The sequence below is a fragment of the Doryrhamphus excisus genome, chromosome 7, assembly GCF_030265055.1.
Source record: "Doryrhamphus excisus isolate RoL2022-K1 chromosome 7, RoL_Dexc_1.0, whole genome shotgun sequence".
NCBI classification, from domain to species: domain Eukaryota; kingdom Metazoa; phylum Chordata; class Actinopteri; order Syngnathiformes; family Syngnathidae; genus Doryrhamphus; species Doryrhamphus excisus.
Window position 1 is genome coordinate 15,477,188 of NC_080472.1, and position 16,006 is coordinate 15,493,193.

Sequence of the window (16,006 nt, forward strand, 5' to 3'; positions counted from 1 at the left end):
TTCCCCCCTTGAGGATGTACAGTAAATGTTGCGCTCGGAGGCAAAACGCCCCGGGCTCAAGTATTCCGGAGACCAATTTCAAAGACACACTCAGGATTATATCATTCCCATTGCACACGCACTTCCTTCGAATGGATGTGACGGCGTGCTCAAGTCCTAAAGCGAAGCAGTACGTGCATATTGGCTCTACGGCGGAATTCTCCAGTGGAGGCTCCCACGCTCCTTGAAAGGAGTTAACAAGAGCAGTTAGCGCCATCGTTATGTTAGCAGCCGGTGTGCATGGGGAGAGTGTGAGCTACCTACCTTTCATATTATGTGTGTGTGTCACAGCACAACTTTTTTTTTTGTCATGTTTGGAAAGAAGTAAGGAATGACTTTCCCGTTACAAATACTAACACAAAAAGTGACCAAATGTAGCCACCATAAGCTGGCGGCGTGTATTTAAACATGCTTGCGTAAGCCTCGCCGCTGCATGCCGTGCCAGCTTGAAGCCGGATGAGTTGATTACAGCAAAGCGACCAACCAGGAGGCGGTTAACCGGCGTCCATCGCCATGATTCGTCCGGTTAATGGACGCGCATCCCCGTTCCGATTAGTGACTTAGCAGCGGTGGACATATGTGATATGAGAGCGACTTAGCCGAGGAGCCGCTAATCATCAAAAAGCCAAGGGGGAAGTGGCGCTCTAATCTCAGCTTAACGCTGTCACCGTGTATGTGTGTGTGTGTGTGTGTGTGTGTGTGTGTGGTTTCTGCATCAGTTTGTGTAACACGGGACAAACAACAGCTTAAGAGTTTTGCATCTTTAGATTTAGTCCACAAATACACACAGCAATGAGGTGTCATTTCAAAATCTTTACAGATGTGCAACAAAGCTCGGTTGTGTGTAAAGTTGTGTAGTTTGTGTAATAGAAGAGACACAACAGATTACCTGTCACTTAAAAATCTTTATAGACTTGCAAGATAGATCACAAGCGTGTGCAAAGTTGTGTAGTTTGCAGTAGTTATAGTTTTGCGTCTATTTGTTGTCAATACATAGAGGAGTGGGGAGTCTTTACAGATGCCCCCAAAAAGGCCATGAGTGTGTGCACAGTGGTGTGCATTTGTGTCATTTCTGTATGTATTTGTGCTCCAGAACAAACGATGGTTTATAGGGTACGGTAGGATGTGTGTATGTGTGTCTAGTTTCTGTATGATGTGTGTATGATACAAATATTTTGCTTTATGATTGGATTTTTGGACATTCCGAGTATCCAGTCTGTGTGTCATTTCTGCACGAGTGTGAGTTCTGCTTTTAATTTAACATTTTCTTTACAGGAGTAACATCAAGACAGCTTTTTAAAGTCCCAAGTGAGTGTGTGTTGAGTTTGTGTAATAAATCAATTTGATTTTATTTCATTGCATCTCTCAAGAGACGGAAGATAAGGGGTCTCTAATAGGAGTGGGATGTCGTATAAACCTTCCAGCTATGTGGAGAAGCTTGTGTGTGTTTTTCCTCACACAGGAAAACACAAGTGACATATTTTTTCCAGTTCAAAAATACACATAAGTGTATAGAGTATAGAGTGAGACGTCATTACAGCTTTGTCCTATGAGGAGTTGTGTGCTTGATTTGACAAGTTCAGCTTTTAGCTTTGCAGAAATGAAGCAAATATTCTCTAATTATGACCTGGACCCAGCTGCCAACTTATCATCTTAAGTAACAAGGAAAAAAAGGTGATAATCCTGGCATCACTCTTGGCTTCCAAGCGTCTTCCTCCAGGTCTCCAGCAGCGTGACAGCCCCTGCCAAAGTTTAAATGAAGTAACCTGCGCACACGCCGTGCCCAATTGTGTAGTAATTCCACTTCAAAGGCGAAAAAGGCGGAGGGAGGGGATTTTATTGCCAGAGAGGAGCTGCAAATGGCCTCCCCTCTGAGGAAGTAGTAGTAAGTTAGGAAGACGAGGAGGGAGGGGGGGGGGGGGGGGAAAGGGCCAGAAACAGCACACTCTTGTCTAAAATATCATCACCGTTGCTATTTTTTTTTTTTTACTGATTCAAAGGTGACCCCGGGTGTGTGTGTATAGAAGGTTATGATTAGGCTGAGGTGTGCACGGGACACAAGGGGACGTGTGTGTGTCCATGTGTGAAACAAAAGACCTCAGTGTGAGCGAGTGAAAGGAGGTAAAGTAAACACGGAGTGATGAAGACAGACCTGCAGTGTTAGGGCCTGTGTTGTATGTATGCATGCATGTGTGTGTGTGTGTGTGTGTTAGTTTGCACAGCTGGGCCAGCCACTCCACATTGGCTCTTGTGTGAATGGAAGAACTATGATTTATGTACTCACTCTCTGCTTTGTCACCACAAGTGACATGCACTCTGTCATCAACGTTATCTCCAGTCGATTACACTTTTAATGTCAATCCAGCCTAATGATAGCGGCTTTATCTGCAGCCTTTTGTCATAGACACAACTTGTTGTCGATCATTTATGGCGTGTCTTCTTGCTGAGTAAGGCGGAGCAGATAAAGAAAGCCATTGCGGTGCACAATCCATCGTAATGACTTGCATGGATATGCGCTTTATTGTTGCACTTTAAAAAAAATCAACAAAGTCGCATTTGCAGGATGCATTACAAAGCAACAGGCGGTGGTGCTGTAACACCTGGGCTGTTTCATCCAATCAGGAGCCTGAGGAAAGCAGAATGGATGAAGTAAAAGAACACAAAAACCGAAATAAAAATTGTTTTTGTTACATTAATTCAAGTTTGCTCGGGCATGACCTCAAGCTGCATTTTTGCACGACTTAATCTCAAGCTCCTTTCTGCCTTAATCTTGTTTTAGTAATGGTTTGATTTAATTTCCAATAAAGAAATGCATGAGTCACCCATTAGACTGTAATGCGGTTACAAGAATTCACTGATTTGAATGAAAAGGTGCACAGCACACATATGATTACTATTACATCCCTCAGACTTGCCGACATGCATCTATTTTTCATACGCGATATGCATTTTGACCCTTAATTACGCTTGTATGCTGATCTGCAGGTACCTAATTCATTCTGTTTGCCTTAATACTGAGTTACGTAGTGTGCTTGAACACCGGAACACAACATTGCATGGACAGCATGCGGACCGCAGTCAGGGGTAAAATAAACTCATGATATATTTCAATATTGGTCACCTAAGATAACCTAGCTTAGCATATATTGATGTATATTGGGTTGGGTTTAGCATCAAAGAGGCCCCTGCATTGTTTACAGTTTTTCTGTATGTGACATACTGCATCATATCTATGGATCTTGCTGGCTGAATAAATTGAAGTTGTTACCGCAGCGTTGGATTTTGGCCGCAGGTTCCCCTGCAATGTGGTAGCGCCACATGTTTCCTTTTGTAGATTGTTTGACTTTGGCTGCCATAAGGTAAATAAGCAATGAATTAGTAGCGGGGCTGCTCCTCGGAGCAACGCCAGCCGACAGAAATCCAATAGAGGGTAATCAGTTTAGCCGAGGCAAGCAGAGAGAGAGAGAGAGGAGGGCTGCGGAAGCCCGATATATAATGACTAAAATCTCCAAAATGTCCCATACCTGTTGCTGTGTTGAGTGACTTTCTTGCACACTCACCATTGCTCTCCCCTCCATCACCGGGAGATGTTAGCAGCCTATTACCCAGGGTCATAGTCGCAGTGGCTTCAAGGCTGACAAGTGCATCTGAAAGCACTCAGCCGATGCTGAGAACCACATTAAATTCTATTATTGCTGCGTAGTCACTGCATCCCTATTCAGCTGGAGTACAGGGAGGCAAATTTACCTTGTGAGAGACAGAGTTCACCTAATAGATGTGGCTTTATGTCCTTTGCTTCTTTTCAAGGGAACAAAGCCACGGTAACAAATTGACACAGCGGGGCCCCTTGTGTTGCTAGCCATTTTCCGACAGTCCCCCCCCACTATTGTCCAGAGGTTTTCATAAACACACATTATTGTCAGTGTGCATACTGTTCTCTCTCTGCCTCTCTCGATTATTTTCCTCTCTTTCCCTCTCTCTGTGCGTCTATGAAAGCCCATTGTCGAGGCATGGTCATTTCCTCCACAATGCCAGTGCAAGCGGGCTTCATTTGCAGTAATGGCCTCAGTTTTTGGAAATGTGAACGTTGAATGGCCCCTGTCGTAAACACACTGGAAGGACCTGAGAGCGTGTTTGAAGATCCGCCAAAGAGCTGCGTGCTCACCAACACACTGAAGGGTGTATTGTTCTGCCGCTTGAATGTGCGCAGTCGGCCACAAAGTACCTTAAAGATGCTGTAGTTGTCCATACTTTACGGGGAGTACACAGTGGGTTTTTCTGTGTATTTTTGGATTGTTTGCTATCTTATGTTATGTTAATTACATATGTGTATCGATCGGCTACAGAGACCTCACTGTGAGGAGTTAGAGCACCACCTGTCGCTTTATACTCTGCATATCTGTGTTCAAAAGTACCTAAATATCATCTAAACATGCAAAGGAATATGGAGGACAATCAACAACAACAATCTGGCATATTTTCTTCATTAAGCTAACTCCTCTTCGCCTGAATCGGTGCACGCAAGATGGTGAACATGTGGCAAAACATCCATCCTTCCTGTGTTGCCTGTGCTGTGATTTCACTGACAAATGCACCACATGTTGGATTGACTTGAAATTTCTCACACAGCTCAATACGCTGTCCAAAACAGCCACCATAACTTCAGTATGTTTAGCCTAATCGCCATGAAATTTGGTATTTGGTTCCCAAATATGGCCGCAACACACCAAAACGTCCTAGTAGGGTAGCATGTAATTGCCTATTTTGAGCGCAGCCAATAGGGGGCACCACAAATGTAATTTGAAATTCGATTTCAATTCGAAATCGAATTTTTCAAGACAACTGTATATATGATTCAAATCCTAACTCCTCCTTTCTGTCCTTATGTCCCTACCCTCCTTCTCCTTGATTTTTTTTGGTTTCCAGGATGTCTTCCAAGCGACCAGCCTCTCCATATGGGGGGACAGATGGAGATGTAACCATAGCAACCAGCAGACAGCGAGTGGAGGATGAGGAGAACGAGGGGCTGGGTGGCGTGATCCATCTCCCCCTAGCCTCGTACTGCAACAAGGTGTCCCCTCGCTCGCCCCCTTTCCGGAGCTTGGACAGCCCCCCCAGCAACACGGTAAGAAGTTCAGCCTCATCTCGTGCGTAACGGGGGTTCCTAATTGGGGAACATGTTGCCAGTACAGTTTACACAATGTGATTGGGTTTGGAATCTGCAGCTGTCATCATCATGGGCCTCATCTTCTTGCCTTGCCTTCCGCTGGCTCTCAGCCCATTCCCATAAGTGTGTGTGTGTGTGTGTGTGTGTGTGTGTGTGAGGGGTGCAAACACAAACACCATAGATCAGCTTATGCTCCCTGTAATCCTGACCTCCAGCTGTAAGAGAAGTAGGTGCTTAGGGCAGTTAATTGATACGTGAGGAACATTGTGTGTCTGAAAAGTATTTTGGACCTCCTGGAGGTTCCCTACACACACACACACTTAAGCCCACCAGCACCCCTAGCCTTGAGCCCATCTGATGCACGATTGCGTGACTCCAAAATTGTGACTCACTTCCAAGTGTGACATTGCGTGGCGCCGCGGAATGTATAGCATGTCTGCAAGTGTCGGCGCTATAGCAGTTTAGTGTATCCCTGAACACAGCACGACCTTTCCCACTCATACTACTCATACTTGTACGCCGTAAAACAATGAAAAGGCGCTTAGCAGCTGTAATGGAGAGCTAATTTTGTAATTAGGCAGCTGATTAGCCCGCAGGCCCTTCCCACTTTGTGGACGTGTGTGATTGCAGGTGCCAACCATAAACCAAAGTCCTAACGTAAACATATATAGTATTTACAAAACGGAAAAGATGGAAGTGCTCGTGTAACGTTTTCTTTTTTAATATTTCATCTTGAAGAGGCTTTATAGCATAGCGGCAATCCCTTCGCCGCTGACTGTCAGCAACTTTACAGTGAGTGTTGTGCATGTGTGTGGGCGGGCGGGCGAGGGGGGTTCAGTCATTTTCAGGACAATAGCAGTAAAGCGATTGGGGCAAGCGAATGGCGGACGGTTTGACTTGGAAGTGAGGCGACAGGGGGTCCGTAGAGGATGGTAGGGAGGGTGTCTGGGGGGGGGGGGGGTTGGTGAGATTACAGCTTTATCTTGTCATTGTAAATTAACACGGCGGCAGGGAAGCGCTTGACTAAACACTGACCCCTCCTGCAGCCTTACCTTGCTGCTGCACACACACACACACACACACACACACTTTCACATTGAAACCTCTCCTGTTTATGTATGATAGTTTCTGAATGACTGCAATCTCACTAAGAGGTTTTTTTTTTTTATTGCTACGTAAAGTTTACCCCGCCCGTGTGTGCGGTTGGATGTCTGATAGCAGTTAAGTCAGGAAGGTGCGGCAACACCAAATCACTATTATAGAATAGCTTTTTTATGTTATTCATATTTCTGCTGCAAAGAAATAAATAATTCTTGCAAATGAGGCAAACGTGCTAATGGGCGAGCACTAATTGTTTCGCTAACACAACATAAATCTATAAACATATTTTATCATGCCTGGTTTTCATGTTGATTTTTTTTTTTTATTATTTATTCATTTTATATGCAGCTGTGTGTGAGCGTTACGTGCATGTGAATTGGACAGATTTAACACTAATTTTTCATGCCAGGCGGCACACTAATGAATCAAAACACGCTCGCCTGTCAACAATCGGCGGTGTTGTTGAAATATACTGGCATGCATTAGCTCCTATTTAACATATAATAAGCATTTTTGTTTAAATACCACCAAAAACAAGCATTTGGACACCTCTGCCTTGGCTTTTTGGTCTTTTCCCAGTGAGGGATGTTTACAGAAAAATGGAAGAACAAATGTAAAAATCAATTCAAGAAATGCTGCTCATGTTCGTTTGTCAATTTGTCATTATTCCTTTTTCCGTTTTTTTTGCGTGATTGCCAATTTCAATTTTGGGCCTATACAAAACAAGCTGCGATACATATGTAGCCCCCAGGCTGGACTTTGGACACCCCAAGTCTAAGTGAAGCGCATTAAACAGGATCCTACATAAGTCCAACCAGACGTGACGGAATTTGTTTCTTTTTTCGTTAATATTGACATTAAAGCAAGTTTTCCACAGTATATGCTACTTGAACTTGAGGACCTTCAAGTCAAAAGTGACAGTGTCTGTGTTCAGCCGTGACATGTAAAGGGATTTGGTGCATGTGTGTGTGTGTTTGGCTGCAAGTGTATGCCGTGTAGATTGGCAGCTCTGGCGTGGAGCTAAGTCTTTACCCCCCCCTTCCCCGCAGGAGCGATCAGTGACATTCCCGTGTGTGTTTGGATGTATTTTCGTCTAGCAGCTGTTTCCAGCTCTTTCCACTGTCACATTGTCCGTGTCTTGATCCACGACGACGCGCCAAGCATCAAATATTGTTTTTTTTTTTTTTTTCCCCACACTTGCACCTTGCAAAGCCCGGGACATGCCAGGCACAGCGAGGGAGACAGAGAGAGAGAGAGAGAGAGAGAGCGTGTTAGGCCAAGGATTCTTCTTTCTTCTTTTGGCAAGAGTTTTGAAACCAAGCAGATGAGCTTAAGACAAAAGTTGTTTAATTCGGTTCCATTGCAGAGGCTGTAAAAGGATAAAGCGAGTGAGGCGCGATTTTTACTTTGTTCCACTCATTTGGAAGAGAATTGACATCTGCAAACTAAAGGCAGAACCGCCCACACTGCCAGGCTGCCACATCCGTAAATGCATGTATGCAGTCTCAAACACACACACACATGTACACACACACAGAGACACACACACACACATGCACCTACAGGCTATCTGGGTGTCAAACAAAATGGCACAACTCTGAGGAGAGGGCAGGAATAAATGCATGTTGATGAGGAAACTTTTACAAATCGTGTTAGCGGAGGGGCACAGATGCATCACACCTGACTGACGCCACTTTGTAATAATCCTTCAATGCAAATCAGTGCATGGATTATGATATATGGATTATATACTATAGGGATTGATTGAAAGGACCCTAATTGAAGGGGGCCACACTGCCTGCTAATTCGCTTTGATCGGGAAATGACCTCCATTGTTGGACAAGATGACATCTCCACACTCCACAGAGACACCCCCGCCCCCCCCCCCCCCCCAAAAGGAAAAAACCTTCATCTTCTACACACACACTTCCCCTCGCTTCTCTCATTCTTGTTTGTTTTCTCTGCGCGACATCTTTCTCGAAAGAAAGCGCGTTTTAAGTAGGCGCTGGATTAGATAAATGGGATGTGACAGGTGTGACCGCTGCCTTCAAGATGCCTCCTTTCCTCCCTCCCGCTCCCTTGCTCTGTCAACTCGCTCCCTCCTCATTTCCTTTAATAACATCAGCTCTCTCTCTCTCCCTCTCTTTTTTTTTTACCCCCCTCTTTTTCCCTCTCCAAGTCGCTTCCCTCCCGCCTCGTTTCATTTGCATGGCGTGCTTGCGATGATGCAACTCGTAATCACGGAGACGCTCATTTTGAAGTGTGAATTACCCTAATCTGACGAACAGGAGGCAAGGAGGCAAGGAGGGGATGCAACAAAGGCAAACAGGGAGGAAGATACTTAGATTTTTTAATCTACCGCTAAAAGTTTCTCCATCGGTGACCTTAAATTACTAGAAAATCAAAAGCAGCCGTTTGAGTGCCTGCCAAAGTAACAGACTCAGAACATAAAGCCATCAGCCAATCAGGAGCATGGAGTCGTTTCCAGAAAAGCGGCAATAATGGGCCAATTATGTGTGCACTGCTGAATATCACATATAGCTTAGCAATAATAATTAATAGAAATAATATAATTTCAATGCCAATACTGCACTTTTACCCCCTTTTAAAAAAAATTCTCAATAAAACTATGAACAAAAAGTTATAAAAATCCAAATATTGCAATAATTAACAACTTTTACTTGAACAACATCCAGCAGCGACCGACCTGATCCCGCACTGCCCCCGCAGCCGTGTCATTATACGATTCCAGCCATGTCATGCTCAGTGCACAATGCATGTGCAGGAATGCTGGCAGAATTAGTGAATTATTGAGCGTGCTGACTTATTCAGAGTGTGAAAACACAAGCGAGCCAGTGAAGTGGAGGAAATGCCAAGTGATAATGGCCGGCTGTACCTCTCATACAGCACCTCCAAGATTGAAAGAAAAATGTTTCCATTTGATTTGAATAGTTATCTTCCAATCCCGATGACTTGGACTATGAGCTCAGTGTCAGATTCCACTTCCAGGCTGCGGGTTAAACATTGGCCAACGATCCCCACCCAAATACACATTAATGACATCAATAGGGTTGAATTGCCCTCTTGGTTATGTATAACACGTGAATACACACCCACACACACACATAAAAACAGATGTATATGTGCTACAGTTTGTCGCCCTGTGGTGAGATTAGCCAAAGATTAACTCGTTGGACCATTGACCCTTCGTATGCAAAGAGCTAGCAGACTGAAAGTTGGATTGACTGGCCTTTAAAGTCAAAGAAAGACAATTCGGAACTGTACAATTTATACGTTCATTATATATATTATTATATATTTGTATATGTGCATATAGTGCTGATCCGACTAAGGGCCTTGGTGGAGGTACTGGGATGGAAACTGTCCCTATGCTAGTGTCATTGTTAATTGGGCTGAGACGGCATTAAGTCTATCATCCAAACAAATGCCACCTCGATCGGATTGCCTTTACTCGCCATTCAAGCTGTTTTCCTCGACCTCGCTTTGCCAATTGCACGTTTGGAAACTTTTTTTTCTCCCCAGCTTTATAAATTAATCCAGGCTTCAGTTGAGTGTGTTCGAGGCTGAGTAAACTTGTGCCACAAGCAGTGGGATAATTATTCACGATGACAGCTTGGCATAAAGAACACAGCTTTACCGTTGGCTCCATATATGATATTTTGTAGCTGTCATGCCAGTTGTTCTGTCTTTTGTAATTTTTACATCCACGCCTTGACAAACGTCCAAATCCTGCAGTCTTACAAGACAAAAGTACTGACTGGAACTCGTGCTTGCGAGTTGTGTGTACAGTAGCGTTGGACGTCCCTCAAAGCCGAGCAGTGGAACTTTTTGTAATGTAGTGACGCCGAGAGTTTTTTTTTTTTTTGGTATGGTGAGCTCGTTCTGTCAAGTACCTCCAAGTCTAGAATTTAGAATAAGCATAAGTGTGCTCTAACTTAAGAAAGCTGGCAGGGGATGAAAGTCATGGCATTGGGCTCAGAGAAAAGGAGAGAATAAAGATAAGCTCCTCCCGACATTCCTTATTTAGGTAAATCTAATGACTCTTTTCCTCCTCTTCCTCCAGGAGCTAGATGGCTCTAAGGGCAACTCCCTGAGCCCTTACACCCAGCACAATGCTACCTCACCAGGCAAAGAGGAAGGTGGCGGTGGGGGTCGACCCTGCAGCGAGGGAGGCTCAACTACGGGGACCCTGGGAACGCCGGAGAGACGCAAGGGTAGCCTGGCGGACGTGGTGGACACACTGAAGCAACGCAAGATGGAGGAGCTGATTAAGAATGAACCTGAAGGTCAGTCATCTTTCTTTCTCTTTCTTTGAGGCTTTCCTCTTTTTTTTCTTCCATCACACAACCACACCAGGATTTGAATATTTAATATAAGCTGACTTCAGGCTGGGTTGTGTTCATGCGTCAAGGTGATGCCATACGTGACACCCGTCGGCGTAGCATGCCAAACAGCACAGACGAAGCTGCACTTGCTGCATACGGCTTGTTTTAGTTCCAGCTCTCCATCTTCCTTTAATTTGCATTGTTGACTAGCCGCAAAGGAAGCTAACACGCTAAATAGTTGAACCCGGATGTTGCATTCAGCCTAACCACCCTCAATCATCTTGGCTACGTCACAGAAAGGGGAGGGACTAACTCCAGTGGTTGCAAATAAACATTACACTGCACTGTCAAAATGTGTGTCCTCAGGAAGTGAATACAGTGGAACCCGGATTCTCCTACGCCACCATTTTTGGAGAGTTTGGTTTTCTATGATAATAATTGCCAAAAATATGTCTTGGTTTACATACACTGTTATTGTGAAGCCAAACGGCGTTTAGAGTTAGGACACTATAGACAGATTCCAGCCGGCCTGGGAATCATTTTGTCCTCTTTATTATGTTTGTAGTTTTTCATACATTTCGGTTGTTCATTCATTTTCTACTGCTTATCCTCACAAGGGTAGCGGGGGGTGCTAGAGCCTATCCCAGCTGCCTCCGGACGAGAGGCGGGGTACACCCTGGACTGGTCGCCAGCCAATCACAGGGCACATATAGACAAACAACCATTCACACTCACATTCATACCTATGGACAATTTGGAGTCGCTAATTAACCTAGCATGTTTTTGGAATGTGGGAGGAAACCGGAGTACTCAGAGAAAAAATGGGCAAGGGTGGAATTGAACCCAGGTCTCCTAACTGTGAGGTCTGCGCGCTAACCACACAACCGCCATGCAGCCCTCGGTTGTTAATGACAAATAAATGACTAAAACCGAGGTTCCACTGTACGCAGTGTACACAGTCTATGTAATGAAACCGAAAACACCGCCCCCAGCCTTTTGGGCGGAGAATTGCACCAGCCTTGGTAAGAACACATTCCGCTTTGTTTTTGGTCTGCGCATCACACCAAATCAGACTTTACATAGCCTTGCTTTCAAATGAAGTCTTGCTTCTGACAGCTGGAATGGCGCAAAGAGTTAAAATTAGCTTTTGGCCAACTCTAATTACCCATTGGCAGATAAACAGGAGTTTAAGTCCACTATGGCGTGCATGTAATAGCGCTAATGTGACAAGAAGATCAACAACAGGTGTCCATCTCCCCGTGATATAAATAAGTTTTATATTGCACTTGTTTTCGAAAACAACTTTGTATACAGCCGAAAGGTTATGGCACAGTAAGAGAGGCTCTACAAGTGTTTACCTCCCATTGTACTCGCTTCTATGTGCCTATAGTTCTCCCGGTGCATCAACAAGCTTTCACTTCAAGCTGCGAAGCGCAAACTGTATTTTTCTCAGCTTTTCAATGCGGTCAAGACTGCTGGTCCTCTCTCGCTGTCTGCTTGTTTTTTTTACACCAGTCGATAATAGAGGCCTGCGAAAGAAAAGAAAAGAGGAAAAGCTGCTGTTTGTCGAGCTGCGCTTGTAATTGAGGTGTGTTTTGGGCTGCTTCGGTGGACCTTGTGAACTGGCAGGGGAAAAAAAACAAAACAAGAATGGATCTTTATGAGTCAGCCAAGGCAGAGAAGGAGAGAGAGATTGAAGGAGAGAGTTAAGATGAGAGATAAAGCCGTGGTGTCTTCTTAGACCCCATTAGTGGTGCGTTCCAACCCGGAGCATTATCAGCTCTGGGTTCAAATGAAACGTGCCAACAAAAGGGCCCCAGCGCCTCCAGACCTTGCACACATACAAAAAACCGAGCCGGGCAAGAGAGAAAGACAAGGAAAAAGGGAATGAGAGAGAGAGAGAGAGAGAGAGAGAGGCAGTATTGAAGGCGAGATAAAATCCCTCTTCTGTGCCCGACTAGCTATTGTTTGGCTGTGTGGCTCACAAAGACCATTAGCAGCAAACAGCAGGTTGGGATGAAATTTTAATGAAGGCTTTAATCATTATGAAAGGCCTGGAATATTACTGCTCTCTCTCTCACACACACACACACTTACTATCGCTTCCAGCTGGATCAATGACACACACACACACATTTAGAGTAGGAGCATTAACACCGAGAGGACACAAAATGGGTCAAAAAACAATAAACATCTTGAAACAGAAAAGGCTGGACTTATAAGGGAGGCTGGCCTGCAGCGAGACATCTCACACACACACACAAAGAAAGTTGGAAAGATATAGTTTTGTGTCCGGTGGTGTTCTACTTAAGGTAGATGAATGGAGCTAGTGTGTATACTAGGTCAAAGTGAGTGTACTGTTTAAACCTCTGAGAACATTTAATGCAGCTTCATATGTGTGCATATGACAAGAGCTTGTTTGTGTTTGTGTGTGTTGCGGCTAATAAATGACTAGCCATGTTGTCCCCCATGGCCTGGCCTGATCATGCTCCACTGCTCTCCTGCTCTCGCCATTCATCTTGTGTCTTACTCTACCGACCACCTGCTACCCCTGGAGATAACACACACACACACACACACACGCCACACAAGAATCCAGGTGCATATACAAGTAGATTCCCAAAGAGCAACAGGATGGAATAATCTAAGGATGCCAGCCGATGTATGCAGTGTACATCTGCTGCTGCTGCTGTATTCATCCGGAGAAGTGAGGGGATGGAAGATGAGCGGCTCGTGCTGGAGTGTGTGCATGCGTCATTATGTGGAATAATGAGGCATCGCAAGAGGTGCAGGGTCGAGAGGAGTGTTGGTGTTAAGACCCATGAGAGATGGTTGCACATAAACAGGCATGGTTTCATTTGGGTCTGACTTCAACCTCTTGTTAGTCCGGGATGGGTGGATGGAGGATGGAGCGCTTCTCATATGGTGGGGTGGGCCCTCCCCCCTGGGGGAGACAGAGGACACTGACTTTCAATATGAGTGCAGACCTGCCAACATGTAGGAATTTGTCGTACTCTGCAAGCAATTAGACTCTTGAATAGGCTTTACTGCTCTCCATTTTGGTGCATTGCGCTGGTTTCACTTTTGGGTTCAGCCTGTACAGTACAGACAAATGAACAGTCCCCCATTGGGGCCATGACAGAAAATAATTGAGAACCACTGGATGAAGGTCGGGCTGCATGGCAGATGAGTGGTTTACACGCAGGCCTCACAGCTAGGAGACCCGAGTTCAATTCCACCCTCTGCCATTCCAAAAACATGTTAGGTTAATTGGTGAATCCAAATTGGCCATGAGTGTGAATGGTTGTTTGTCTATATGTGCACTGTGATTGGCTGGCGACCAGTCCAGGGTGTACAGCTGGGATAGGCTCCAGCACCCCCTGCGACCCTTGTCAATTAATGAATGAATGGATTAAGGTATGATGTTTTTTAGACAAAATCCGTTCTAGAAAAGGGTGGCTGGATGGTCATGTAGATGGAAATGTGGGTAAATAAGGATGGGTGGGTTTAGGGGCGGTGTCTTTTATCATGTAGAGGGTCCCGATGAGGTACCAGAAGACTTCAAGGGAGTCTCATCAGCCTGAGATCCCAGCCAATCCCTACCCTGAGATGCTTAGTAGATGAACGGAAGGTCGGCTAACGTGGTTGATAGACAGATTGATGGCAAGCTTGTTATATTGAGTGAGGGTTACGGCCTTCACCTTCCACCAGAGACCCCACATCCACACACTGTATGCTCCACAGCAGGTTTACAGGCATGCTGGCAACCTGGAGGTCAAGCACAATGGTGTTTTTATGGCTCAGCGTCCACGCTGCTTCCCACTGCTCCGAGGCACCAGTCTCCATACTGAAAATGCCAAGTCAATGACAGATGTCACACAACACACACACACACACACACACCACTTCATCTACTTCCAAGGCAGTGCGGGGATCCAAGGGTTTGCTTTTAGAGCGCACTGAGGCATTTTATAGGACAGCACTTAGGCGAGGCCATTGTGCCAGACAAGCACACAGTGGCCGCTGCTCCCTCACGCCTCCGTTCACTCCAGTGGGTGACAATGGGAAGGGCGGATACATTCTGCCAAGAAGAAGCAGAGGGAGAAAGAAAGGGAGGCAAAAAAGGAAAGGAGCTTGATAAGTGGCTGGATAGAGGGAGTCTTTCCTTCATCCGTCCATCAGTCCCCCCGCCCGCTTTTACTTTTCTTAATCCTACATGCTAAACATCAACAATAGGACATACAAGACCCCTTTCTCTTAAGTATAGCTGCCTCTGGGCCAATGGTGGCCTTAAACGCACCTAAAGGACAACAACATGCATACAGTAGCAGGTTAGCAAGCCGAGTGTGAAAGCATCTTCATGTCATCATGCGTAATTAGTCTGAGATCTCGGTGATCGATGCTTTTATTTGTCATTCCATCCAAGCGACATTGTATCAAAGAGTGCCATTCACATCCATTTTGTCTTATATCCAGTTTAGTTTTCCCTCTCTCTCTTCTTGTGGCATGAGAAACGGGCAACATCAACCTGAAGCCTATTGTGAAGGCGGCTCATTGTTGGAAGCCATGAAAGCCGCATTCAAGTCACTTTTTCTTATTGAATTGTTTGCTTCGCTGTGGCGTTCTCTTCCCCCAGCCTCGCTCCAGACAATTGGTGGGGATGAAACTCCATTCTGCCTTTCTTCCCGGTCCAGATGAGCGATATCGAGGAGATGAATAGTGTGCCAGTGTGTGTGTGTGTGTTGGGAAAAGCAGTGCCCCAGCTTTTGTCCGATACAGGAGCATAAAGGGGCTTAGAGAGAGGAGAGAGGGTCCTGTGGTTTTCCTGATGGTCTGTGTGTGTGTGTGTGTGTGTTATCGGCCTCCCGGCGTGGCATTAAGTTAAGGACAAAGGCTTGGGGTTCATGAATCAGCCAAGGCTTCCAAGCTTGGCTATTGTGTCCGAGTCACAGTGTGAGTGTCCTGCTGCATGCTGAGTGTGTGCATGCATGGATGTCTGTGTATGTGTGGCCATATCTGCTGGACACTCAATATGGCTAACATGCAATTAATGCATTTGTGCATCTCTTCTGTCTGTGCGCACAAAAAGCCGCCTGTCACACACATCCCAAAATAATCGACAGGCCCCCATGTACCCCCCCCCCCCATCTCCATTCACTTGCATTCAACTCTTCCAATCAAATCAAGGGAATCCACAATTTACATCTTCTCATAAACTCTCCTCATTTGCACGGCCTGTTGTTGTTTTCCTTCGCCTTTCTCTTACCCCCCCACATTACCATGGGGAGACAGAGGAATGTTTTTCTTCTTTCTTTTTTTTTGGCTGCATAATAGCTTCAAGGTTAATGAGTTT

General features: G+C 45.3%; 1 protein-coding gene across 11 annotated transcripts in view; it reads left to right on the forward strand.

Annotated features, from left to right (window-relative positions):
- The window catches only part of sox5 (SRY-box transcription factor 5), a 176,473-nt gene that overhangs the window by 108,576 nt on the left and 51,891 nt on the right, over positions 1-16,006 (forward strand). For all 11 annotated transcript variants that reach the window (XM_058076812.1, XM_058076813.1, XM_058076816.1 and 8 more), the window contains 2 exons: positions 4,966-5,164; positions 10,392-10,614. In XM_058076812.1, coding sequence (XP_057932795.1) covers positions 4,966-5,164; positions 10,392-10,614 — 422 coding nt within the window. The remainder of the gene's footprint in view (positions 1-4,965; positions 5,165-10,391; positions 10,615-16,006) is intronic.